This window comes from Simochromis diagramma, unplaced genomic scaffold, assembly GCF_900408965.1.
Source record: "Simochromis diagramma unplaced genomic scaffold, fSimDia1.1 OVJJ01000466.1, whole genome shotgun sequence".
NCBI lineage: Eukaryota > Metazoa > Chordata > Actinopteri > Cichliformes > Cichlidae > Simochromis > Simochromis diagramma.
In genome coordinates, this window is record NW_024387287.1 from 2,544,954 (window position 1) to 2,557,901 (window position 12,948).

The window sequence follows — 12,948 nt, forward strand, 5'->3', positions numbered from 1 at the left end:
CTTGCGTGCCGGTGGCCCCGTCTGCTTCTCCGTAGGTGGAGCTTACTGACTGCCATCTACTGTGTGTAATACACTCACTATACATATGTACCTCATACAGCCTCACTTCAAAAGACCCGAGCTATCCTTTTAAAGTGCATTATTTTGAACTAGGTGTACTTAATGCTCAACGCTCAACTTTACACCTACTGCCTACTGTACAGTATGTAACACAACACATTGCAAACAACAGTGGAACATTTCCCGTTTAATTTGAGGATAGCCTCACTCTTCACATTTTTTAGTACAACAGTGACATTACCTTAGGACTGGCTTTCAGATCATCCAGCTCGAGGAATATCTTTTGAAACACTTCAAAAGTGTTTTTCAGTTCTTTTGGGTAGCTGAGGTTGAGTGCATATATCAGCCCCATTAGCAAGGCACAGGCTCTGGGTACATCCAGGTCTGCTAGGACTTCTGTTCCTTCAAGTATGATCCTTGCGCTGGCTGGATCAGACGTTGTGGCACCTCTGGTTACAATCTTCATCACTTCATTGGTAATATCCCCGCCACCATCCTGGTAGGTCAGAATCAATATAAATGTTTTAAGTAATCATACTTATACATGAGAGTAACACAAAATAGGGCTGCAACTAACAATTTTCCCGATTATCTGATTAGTTGTTTGGTCCAGAAAATGTCAGAAAATGGTGAAAAATGTCAATGTTTCTCAGAGCCCAATATGATGACCTCAAATGTGAAACATATTCAGTTTGCTGTCATAGAGGAGTAAAGAAACCAGAAACCATTCACATTTATGAAGCTGAAACCAGAGAATTTGGACTTCTTTTTCTAAAATAATTACTCAAACCGATCAATCAATTATCAAAATAGTTGCCGATTAATTTAGAAATCAATTAATAATAGATTAGATCGTAGCTCTAATACAAAGTATAGTCATGTCTGATTTACCTGCTCTTTGAAGAGATCCTCCTCCTTTTCCCTGAGATACACCACTAAGCCACGGATAGCGACCTCTCGCCTTCTCTCCACAGAATCGTCCTGTGAATAAGAAAAAGAATGTCGAACTGCTCTTCGAGGAGGATGGGTTTTTGATAATTACATCCAAAAAAAAAAAAAAAAAAAAAAGGATTGACTTTATATGGCCTGAACTGTACCAATTATAGATTTCCAGTGATAATCAAAATAATGAATTGATCATTTCAAAGAGCCATTTCTCTGAAATGATCAATTCATGAACTTGAAAAATCCAGGTAACAAATAGAAAAACTGCAAAATCTTGCAAATTACTCTGCCAATCATGATCCACATCACCTATAATTTGTTTTATTATTAAGTATTTATAGTTTTAATTGATATTTGTGCCTCAAGCTCTAAACAATAATTTGACATAGTTGAGTTGTAAACAGCTACCTTTTAAGACTCAATATCACCTATTGGAAAAAAAAAGTGGATTATCCTATTTGAAATAAACTACATTTCATTCATTCATACCTCTAGCAGCATGTTCTGGATGCGCCGAATGCGCATTTTTGCAGCCCCTCCTCTTGAGGACAGCAAGGACATTATTTTCTGAGAGTACTGGTCCAGCTTTGCCATGAATGTTGTCTCCAGGTTAACAGTGGTGATCTTTCTGAATTCTTGGTTTATCTGTATAAAAAAAAGGCACAAATAGGCACAACATGTTAATGTATACAATTTACTTTAAAAGAATACATACTGCAAATTATCTTATGGAAAAATATTTACCTGAACTGCATCAAAAAGAGCAGGCCATCTTTCTTTCAGGTCATTGATTTTTGGTGCTTGATTGACAACTTCCTGCCTGCGAATGGAGAATGTCTTCGGCATTTTGTCACTGATGATCTGACAGTTGTCCCTCTTCCTCACTTCACTGAGGAGCTCCACTCTTCCATATTCCAAACTTTCTTCCGTTTCTCCTTGTGGGTGAGGAGGTAAATAGTTCACTTCTGACTTTTGTTACACACCGGCCCGAGGCCGGGGTGCAACACAACAAAAAGATAAACCCTACACATAATAACGACGAAATAAATCACACCGCGGCAGCTTTGACGAGAAATAGTTAATTTATTTACTGAACAGGTAGCGAGCTTCAGGGTGGGCAATGCCAAAACAACAAACAAAACACACTAGAAAGAAAAACAAAGCTAACTTACCTCCCACGATTCCAAAACAAAATACAATTCTCTAACCTGTCTCCCTACCCGAAACAGGAGAAAAGAGGGGAATGAAAGAAAACGGCTTCCCACCCCTACAGCTACCAAGCCCAGGTACACTCTTTGTCAACATTTATGTCGCAGCCCCGTGCAGTCACACACCACGACGGTCCCCCAGACACACAGCTCACGGGAAACCAGGAAGTCTCCTCGCCGGCCCAGTCCAACCCCCTTTGTAGCTGGCCTCTTTCCTTCCTCCACCAATGGGCGGCCTCCACCTGGAAACAAGCATCACTGAATACAAATACAAACAATAACAACACCGTACCGCAAATAATGACCCTGGGTCATAACACCCCCCCACCTAAAATCAAGCATCTCTTTAGAGAGATGCTGGATCTAGGTCTCCACCCGGGATAGGGCATCGGCCACAATATTATCGGCCCCTCGGAGATGATGGATGTCAATGTTAAAATCCTGCAGTAACAAAGACCAACGCATGAGGCGCTGGTTGTCATTCCTCATGCGAGAAAGGAAAACCAAGGGGTTGTGGTCTGTATAAACAATGGTTGGGGCGGGGCTGGAACTGACATACACCTCAAAATGTTGGAGGGCCAAGAGTAACGCTAAAGTTTCCTTCTCGATGGTACTATAATTCATCTGATGTTTATTGAATTTTCTCGAGAAGTAACACACTGGGTGATCAATACCCTGTCATCCTCCTGCAGAAGTACAGCACCCGCACCATGCGCACTGGCATCCACCTCTAACTTAAACACACGAGTGAAGTCAGGGGCACCTAACACTGGGGCACTGCATAACAGGGCTTTGGCTGAGTCAAAGGCATCCTGACAATCAGAGTTCCACAAAAACAGGCGCGACGGACTTGTCAGGGCCGTCAGGGGAATAACCACGGTGGCGAAATTTTTGCAGAACCCTCGATAGTAGCCACACATTCCCAAGAAACGGCGAAGCTGACGCCGCGTAGTTGGTACAGGGAAATCCAAAACGGCCTGGACTTTGGCCATGAGAGGGCGTACCTGCCCCTGTCCCACCTGCTTCCCTAGGTAGGTAACCACAGCTTTGCCAAACTCGCATTTGGCAAGATTGACTGTCAAACGGGCACCCTTCAACCGGGCAAAAACCTCCCGTAGCATCTCCATGTGCTCTAACCAGGTCAGCGAGTAAACCACAATATCATCCAAGTAGACCTCGCATCCATGAACACCCAGTAGCACCGTGTTCATCAGCCTTTGAAACGTGGCAGGAGCATTTCTCAACCCAAACGGCATCACCGTGTATTGCAGGAAATGGTCTGGTGTCACAAAAGCTGAAATTTCTGCCGCCCGTTGCGACAGGGGCACCTGCCAATAACCTTTCAAAAGATCTAGCTTGGTGACAAATTTGGCTGAACCCACCCTATCAACACAGTCATCCATACGGGGGAGCGGAAAAGAGTCTGGTTTAGTGATGGCATTTACTTTGCGATAATCATTACAAAAACGTGGGGTTTGATCAGATTTAGGCACCAAGAGGGTAGGAGAGCTCCATGGACTGAAGCTGGGCACCGCAAAACCATTCTCCAACAGGTATTCCACCTCCTTTTCCATGATCGCCCGCTTTCCGGGATTTACCCGATAGGCATGCTGCTTAATGGGCCGGTGGTCGCCAACATCTATATCATGCTCAAGCATAGTGGTTTGGGTCGGCTTGTCACTAAAGAGCACAATATGGCCACAGATCAAATTGTGAATGTCCTGCCTGTGGGGCTCATCCAAATAAAGCAAATGAGCCTCAAGGTCCTCCAAGATCTTAGAATTCTCCAAGCGGGCCCCTGAGCTGGGTCCCTGATGTTCACGCAACCCATCCACCTCCGGTTGGTAGGAGGGTGAACCCACCGTCACCACAGGGGAAACCATGTTAGTCTGACTCTGGTTCCGGTCCACATATTTCTTGAGCATGTTAACGTGACACACCCGGGACTTCTTCCGCCTATCTGGGGTTTTGATCAGGTAATCTGTGTCACTAACTTGGCGCTCGATCTCATAAGGACCACTAAAACGAGCTTGAAGACATGAACCCACAACGGGTAGGAAAACTAAAACACGCTCACCAGGCGAAAAGGTGCACTTGAGGGTCTTCCTATCATACCTCTCTTTCATCTTCTCCTGAGCACCGGAAAGCGACCTGCGCGCCAACTCACATGCAGCGTGCAGCCTCTCCCTAAACGAACTTACATAATCAAGCACATTGTGCACGGGCCGCGGCTGGTCGGGCTGCGCGAGCCACCCCTCCTGGAGCAGACGTAGGGGTCCACGCACGGTGTGCCCAAAAACCAACTCCGCCGGGCTAAAACCCAGAGACTCTTGTGTGGTCTCACGAATGGCAAACAGCAATAACGGCAGGCCCACATCCCATTCGGAATCAGTTTCGAAGCAGTACTTCCGTAACATGGCCTTCAGGGTTTGATGGAATCGCTCCAATGCCCCCTGCATTTCTGGGTGATAAGCACTAGACACCCGGTGCTTAACTGACAACTCCGTCATCACCTGAGCAAAAACCCCCGACAGGAAATTAGAGCCCTGATCGGTCTGAATGTACTTCGGTAACCCAAATGTAGAAAAGAACTGCACTAAGGCCTTCACCACGGCCTTAGCCCTGAGCGATCGCAGGGGAATGGCTTCTGGAAACCGTGTGGCCGCACACATTATGGTAAGTACATACTGGTAACCCGCCTTAGTTTTCGGTAAAGGCCCTACACAGTCCACAATAACATGCTCGAAAGGCTCCCCTATTGCAGGAATTGGGTGTAACGGGGCGGGTGGAATGACCTGATTGGGCTTACCCGACACCTGGCACACATGGCAGGACTGACAATAACACGCCACATCAGACTTAAGCCCCGGCCAAAAAAAATAACGAAGCACTCGGTCATATGTTTTTTTAATCCCCAGGTGGCCCGACAGATGATGCTCATGGGCCAGACTCAAAACCTGGGGTCGGTACTCCGTCGGCACCACCACCTGAGTGACCACCTCACCCCACAACCCACCCACCGGAGCCCAATTGCGTAACAGAACCCCGTGGTCAACTTCATAAGATGCAGGACCAGGCGACGCCCCTGGCTGCAGGGCAGCAGCTCGACAGGCAGACAACGTATCATCAGCCTGTTGAGCCGCAATGAGCTGCTCCCTGTTTACCGCCAGGCACAAATCCTCCGACACCACACTAAAAACCTTCGCTGTCTCACCATCTACCCCCGGAACAGAACTATCATGCGGCTCAGAACCGTCCGGAAACATTTCGGATATGTCCACCACACCACCCAAGCGACGAGCTTGAGCACGAGTAACCACACATGCCGGAAAAACTGTGGAGTCGCCCAGCTCCGACGGGAATTGGCATAAACGATCCGAAGTAGGACACTCAGTAACTTCCGGAGTAACCGGAAACACTTTTCCCCCGGCCAAGTCATTTCCCAAAATAAGATCAATGCCTTCAATTGGCAGCTGATCTCGAACCCCCACCCGCACAGCGCCCGATACGAAGGACGAGGTCAAAGTAACCGTATGGAGTGGCATGCGTAAAATACTCATCTTGATTCCCCACACCAGCAAATCAGAACCACAGTGCGACTGCTGAGAAAAAGGCACGACTCCACGTCGCGCCACAGAATGCTTCGCCCCCGTATCCCTCAAGATGGTGATCGGAACCCGGTCCCCCGCATCACCAGACAACGATAAAAACCCAGTCGAAACAAATGGTCGAAACACCTCGTCTATCCCACACGGAACGACGCCGACCGGCATTAAGCTAGGGCGGGGTACCGCAGAACAACACTGCACGGCCCCCCCTGACATGTTGGCCCGCGCCCCCTCCTTCGCCCTCAGCACGGGACAAGAAGCAACGAGATGACCGAGCTCATGACAAAAAAAACATCGGCGGTCCCCAGCGGCCACCGTAGGGCTACGCCGCGAGGGCGGGGGAGAACACCCCACCCCCACCCCCGGCAAAACTCTAGAACCCCGACGCAACGGAGGGGAAAAACCCCTCTTATGCGTCAAAGCAAACTCATCTGCCAAAACCGCCGCTTTCGCGAGGGAAACGACCTTTTGTTCGTTCAAATAAACAACCACCCCTTGAAATCCTCCAATAACACTAATTCCCTCAACTGTGCAAACTCCTTAACCTCACTAGCCTGGCACCACCGATCAAAAAGCAAACCTTTCTCGCACGCAAACTCCACATAAGTCTGATCCCCCCCCCTCACACACTGCCGAAACTTCTGGGGGTACGCTTCCGGCACCAACTCAAAAGCACGCAATACGGCAGCCTTAACCACACCATAATCTAAGCTCTCAGCTGCCGACAGGCTAGCCCAGACCTCCTGAGCCCTACCCACCAGCCGGCACTGCAACAGCAAAACCCAGACCTCCTCCGGCCACTTTAACGCGGCCGCCACACGCTCAAAAGCAGGAAAAAACGACTCCACCTCTGACTCACAAAAGGGCGGCACCAACTTGATGTGCCTCCCAATATCAAAATCCTGACGGGGCGGGACCAGGCGCCGGCGGCGCAGGGAGCACAGAGGGCGCAGGCGTGGGCGGCGTAGAGTCAGGAACACGCGGCGGCGGCCCGCGCTCCAACTCCAACGCCCTCACCCTCAGATGCATCGCTTCCACCTCCAACCGGTGACTACTCAACTCCACCTCCTTGATGCGGAGCAATAACTGGAGCTCCTCCGCCGACGTCCCCACCACCGCAGCAGGAGGAGCCACAGAGGGAGCGGCCACAGGAGGAACAGGCAACGGAGCCAACGGCTCCATAGCCGCCCCGCCCGTCCCACCAACAAGCGGCACGCTCGCCAGCAAACCCCGCTCACACAAAGCCTCCGTGACAAGCCGTCGCAAATCATCCTTCCTCACCCCCGCCGGCGCACGCACATCAAAACGGCCCGCAACAAGCAGCAAATCCTCCCTCCGACACCGACTCAACTGCTGCAAAGAAGGCGCCTCAGCAAACTTATCCACATCAAACTCCATCCGCGGCCAACCACACAAACAACCCCCAAAAACACAAAAGAACAACCCCACACACCCACGCGAACCCCGAAAGCCCTCAAACGAACGAGCCCCCATTTATGTTACACACCGGCCCGAGGCCGGGGTGCAACACAACAAAAAGATAAACCCTACACATAATAACGACAAAATAAATCACACCGCGGCAGCTTTGACGAGAAATAGTTAATTTATTTACTGAACAGGTAGCGAGCTTCAGGGTGGGCAATGCCAAAACAACAAACAAAACACACTAGAAAGAAAAACAAAGCTAACTTACCTCCCACGATTCCAAAACAAAATACAATTCTCTAACCTGTCTCCCTACCCGAAACAGGAGAAAAGAGGGGAATGAAAGAAAACGGCTTCCCACCCCTACAGCTACCAAGCCCAGGTACACTCTTTGTCAACATTTATGTCGCAGCCCCGTGCAGTCACACACCACGACGGTCCCCCAGACACACAGCTCACGGGAAACCAGGAAGTCTCCTCGCCGGCCCAGTCCAACCCCCTTTGTAGCTGGCCTCTTTCCTTCCTCCACCAATGGGCGGCCTCCACCTGGAAACAAGCATCACTGAATACAAATACAAACAATAACAACACCGTACCGCAAATAATGACCCTGGGTCATAACACTTTTTTTTGCCAAAATTTGCAAATTTTACAGATCCACTTCATTTTAAAAACAAACAGTTTTAAATTACTTTAACTTGGGTGATTCAGAAGGCTGTAGTACAAACAACTTGTGCTACATCAGCATTACAGTAAATTTTAATTCATTGTTTTTGAATATTCAAGATGAAAAACAAGAAAAATGCTTGTAAACTACTGCAAAGAAATGGGCAAACTACACGCAATCAATATTCACGCTTTTTTAACTATAGTCTTTAGTCTAATCATTATCTCACAGGAAATCCTTATGACATTAAAAGTTAAAACTATGTATATTATTTTTAGTGTTGAGTTTCTCCTAAAAGTTGCTTTATGTTTCCAAATCAAAGATATTTTTTCTTAAGTGATACAACTGCGCTTATGTATCTGCAGTTAACACCCAAAAGAGCAAAATTATATTTTATGTGCTAATGCACACTCAATGTAATGTCATTAAAACAACTAGTTTATGAATGTTACTTAAGATCTTTCCTGTGGCGTTTCTACAACATGGCGTTCGCTTCCTCGCCCGCGTTTTTTGACTGAACTTTGACACAGGCTGTTCTTCAGCTAGGGCTCAATTAACAAACTTCAATCTCACATAAAAATAACTCTAGGACTTAAACATCAAAATGCATCGATGTTAAACCGAATGTATACTCAGTAACCTACATTTGTTTAGTCATGAATGTAAAACGGCCCAGCCGTTTGCTGGTCAAACCTTCATCAACGCTGCAACGATTTCAAAGTAGAAAGAAGAAAAACATGTATTACCCTGTCTTTGCAGAGTTAAAACTACTGCTACAGAAGCTCAGTGTCAATTAACATCATTTGGCTGCCACCGTAAAACAAAACTTAACAAAGACTAATGTTACGGTCGAATTACTTCACAAGTTAGCCAGAAGTGTAACGTTACTAGCTTATCACCACCACTCGCCGAGGAAGAGTTTAGTGTTGTGTAAAAAGGATTTCTTGCAGTGCGTGTTGATAGAGTTAAAGTTAGAGTTATTAGCTGCTGTGAATAAAACAAGGCAAAAAATTGTACTCACCACAAAGCTTTAACGTTTGATAACGTTCCGTACAAAATGGCGCTTCTCCGCTTTCTCTCTTTGCCTCCGTTTCTTTCGATCAGTGGTCTGAGAGCACAACATGTCCGGGCAAGTCAGCCTTGTACTCAGCTTTTAAAGGACGCTTACGAGATTTTTAAGTTGTATTAACTGAATACACTTTCATGTTAAGTTAACACAGAAATGTCTGTTCAAAATCGATATATTACTGAGCTAAGACTGTTTTCTTTATTTTCATTTCGACCAACTCATTAAATTAAGTTATCAACTGATTACAATGTGTACATGCAACAAACTTAATTTTTTATGCAGAAAAAGCTATTGATTTTAAGCTTTACTTACTAACCCCATGAATCATTTTTTAGAGTGCAGTTGAAGTGTACCTCTGGTGCAAATTACTGACCTCTGTCATCATTTTAAGTGGGGGAACTTGCACAATCGGTGGCTGACTAAATACTTTTTTGCCCCACTGTAGCTTGCCATCACCAGTGTGTGAATGGGTGGATGACTGGATATGTAAAGCGCTTTGGGGTCCTTAGGGACAAGTAAAGCGCTATAAAAATACAGGCCATTTACCATATCATATGCAAAGGCTCCCCATTTCTCTCTCATTTTATATGGCAACTTGCACAAAATGATTTTCATGTTTACTGGCATGTCCAGTTCCTGCATATGTTGCAATGTTTTCATGACATTACAACTCCCACGTAAGAAAAGAGAATACGCTTGCAATGATTTCACATCTTCATTTTTAATTGCAGGCCAAGATAATGCCTTGTCAATGTAAGCAGATGCAATTTTATATTCATTTCCGAAGTGTTCTTTGAGCAGTTGCTTTGCTTGTATATAGCCTTGTCCTGCAGCCATATGTTGACAACTGCGTACCAGCTCTCTCGGCTGTCCTGTTGTAAACTGCTCCAAATAATACAAGCAGTCCCTCTTATTGGCCTTTTCTTCCACTCCTTGTTCAAACGCATTAATGAAAGAGATGTACTGAAGAGGATCACCATCGAATACAGGTATTTTCCTGGATGGTAATGACGATGAACGCTGATGGTGAACAAGGGTTGCAGTTATTTCATTTTGTCTTTGTAAAATGGTACAAATGTCCTCCGACCGTCTTTCTCCCGCTGTAGGAATTGACCTGGGCGATGGAGGATCCACATTGTGAAATTGCGTTGTGATGACCGTTTGAGCTTGTGGCTCACTTTCAATTTCCGTTCCTGGCGGGATCATTGCAGATATGTTGCTTTCAGTCTGTACTATTTGCATTGCAGGTTTATCTTCATTGACTGGTGTACTAGGCTTGACTGCGGCTGAAGCAGCTGTTTTCCTGATTTCCCTTTCATAATATGAATTCATAGCATTGGACGATATGTTAGATATACTTTGAACTTCAGCAGCTTGGAAAACAGCTAACTTTGCAGAAGAGGCAGAAAGCAACGCTTCAAGCTCAAGCTGTTCACATTTCCTCCTTAGCTTAAGCTCTTGCTCCTCCAAAGCATGCTTCTCTTTTAGGGCTGCCATACGAGCGAGTAATGCTGCCTTTTCTGCTTTTGCTTTGATTTTGGCAGAAGAAGTTGTGCTCACTTTACCACTAGATGACATATCACCCTTTAAATGTAAATGTTCGCAACCTGATAACCATTCTTTCACTTCATAAGTGAACTCATCATAATGCATTGTTTTTGCTTTAAACCATGTTTCATGCTTTTCTTTTTCATCATCTGGTAACAAACACATCAATGAACCATGAACTGTTTTTGCTTCATTACACAAACCAACAAAATCATTGAATGATGCTTGAACCATAGAAGTTTCATTTTTTTCCATTGAGACCCTTATACTCTCTTTTAAATTATTAGCTTTATTTAATTTAGCTTTTCTATCACGTTGCAGTCTGTCTAGTCTCTCTGCAAGTGCCTTAGCAGTCAATTTCACCACTCGTTTTTCCTTTTCTGGATGTGTCCCAGCCTTGCTGGCGTTCCGACTTTGCACAGCTGATTCTGCAGCAGGCTCCGGGAGCCTGTCAGCAGCTTTATTTGTGTCCATAGTTCAAATGTTCCAAAACTCAAATATTTATCAAGTATTGAGGGTTGCGAAAGTTTGTTTATAAATCAGATTTATTATGTTTGACCACCAATGCATTGGAATTACGTCTTCTTAAATAAGTGTGCACACTTTTATAAATGGCCATTTATTAGTAGCGCTACTCATACCTTGCGTTGGGTGCCATACTGATTCCGATGAAGAATTCTGAGTCCTCTCCAACATCCACGGAACAGTCGCCAAGCATTCCACGTCGTCAGCTGACAGACCGATAGTCCAGCTGTCCACTCCTTGTGAACCCTCCACGGTAACTTTTTCCAAACACCATTCAGCTCTCCGTGGCGATCGATCACTCAGACTTTAATTGTCCTGTTTGCGCCGAGTCCCCAAAAAGTTGGCACAAACTTTTCCCCAAAGAAAAGCAAGTTTGTGACTCTAATGTAGAGGCTAAGCCTACGCTTGAAGCCACTGAGGTGGTCGTTAATGGGGGTGACGCGATGTCACTGATATGCATGAATTAAGTAAACAGTCCAATAAATCCAGCAGTATGTATCTTGTCCTTTTTGGTCTTTATTCCGTATCAAATTAACATAACAGCGCAACGGTCACAAACTGTTTGCCTTCTTACAATTAATGACATACCTGATGCCGATTATTTGCATCTACCTTAAATACCTTTACATGATCAAAACAGAAAAAGGTGACATCTAGCGACCACATAAGGTATTAACACAAGAATGGCTCCTACAGTAACTGTATTCTGAATACTACCTTTTAAACGGTAACTGTAATGGAATACAGTTACTCATATTTTGTATTTTAAATACATAACACGGTATATGTATTCCGTTTCTCCCCAACACTGCCTACTGTTGTGAAATCAGTTACACCCAGGTTCTTTTATTCCTTGGGCATCCAGAGACGGCACCGGAACTCATTAATCATTTTCACAAAAACCTTTATTCATCTTCATTCATCTTCATTTAAGCATGCATCTTCTAGAAGGGAAGATGTGCAAGGCCTATGTCCCTCTGCAAATCTTCTACTCCTCTGTCTGTGAAACACAGTTTTGTAGAAGTGACCCCATCATAAAACCCCCATGGTGTGCTGCAAACTCTGTGTCTGTGTGTATGCACGAGCACGTGAGTGCCTGTGTGTGCGCGTACCCGTATGTCTATGTGAGTGCACGTGAGTGAATGTGCGCGTACCTGTGTGTATGTGTGAGTGCACGTGAGTGAATGTGCGTGTGGGTGTGTGAGTGTAACAGTTTAAGCACCGTGTGTGTGTCTCTGCGTACGTGACTTCCTGGCATAGCTGGACTGGCTATCGGGCATACCGGGCATTTGCCCGGTGGGCCGCTGGCGATCTTTTGTTTTTATGGGCCGATCGATTTTTTTTTTTTTTTTTTTTTTTTTGGAAGGGTATAAATAATGAAAGGTGTTGGATTGGCCAATTGGTCATGATCGACTCTGGGCTGGACCAGTTACAGCCGAGGAGGCCGGATGCACCCTCCCCCTTGTTTAGCAATCTTATAGACGAACTAAAGAAAATGGAGAACAAAAAAAAGGAAAGGAGGTGCAGAAAAAATTAGGGCCAAAAAGAAACAAGCCCTTCAGGCAGACGCTGCCAAATGTGTAAAAAATAACTGAATTGTTTGGCGGTAGCTATGGCATAGCTTCCACAGATTTAGCAACATCAGCAAGTGGTGGAGGCCAGCAGGTGGATAAGGGAAAGGGGAGGCAAGAGGAGGAGAGACCCGAGGCGGCCGTCGGTCATAGTGGCAGAGGAACTGAACTTCAGGTAAGAAGTTATGACCTGCTGTCTATCTGTGTCAGATATAAACCAAGTTTAGTTGGAGTTTGTTTTCGTTGTGCTGACTTTTTACAGTCGCTTAGAATAACTGGTACTGCGTACTAGCTAGCATGACGGAGTTTATATACTGCT

At 45.6% G+C, this 12,948-nt stretch overlaps 1 protein-coding gene across 1 annotated transcript; it reads right to left on the reverse strand.

Moving 5' to 3' along the window:
* Window positions 1-280: 280 nt before the first annotated feature.
* Window positions 281-9,400, reverse strand: LOC120716282. Its single transcript, XM_040003751.1, has 5 exons — window positions 8,938-9,400; window positions 1,750-1,940; window positions 1,495-1,650; window positions 952-1,041; window positions 281-556 (listed from the first exon to the last, which is right to left on the reverse strand). The coding sequence occupies exons 2-5, from the start codon at window positions 1,849-1,851 to the stop codon at window positions 281-283; spliced, it is 624 nt and encodes a 207-aa protein (XP_039859685.1). The 5' UTR covers window positions 1,852-1,940; window positions 8,938-9,400.
* Between the last annotated feature and the right edge of the window lie 3,548 nt (window positions 9,401-12,948).

Coding starts and splice junctions, on each gene's coding strand:
- LOC120716282 (XM_040003751.1), bottom strand. CDS start 1,851: ATGCCGAAGACATTCTCCATTCGCAGGCAGGAAGTTGTCAATCAAGCA. Junction 1,651..1,749: donor CTCTTTTTGATGCAGTTCAG/GTAAATATTTTT, acceptor TTTTTTATACAG/ATAAACCAAGAATTCAGAAA. Junction 1,042..1,494: donor TCCAGAACATGCTGCTAGAG/GTATGAATGAAT, acceptor TCTTATTCACAG/GACGATTCTGTGGAGAGAAG.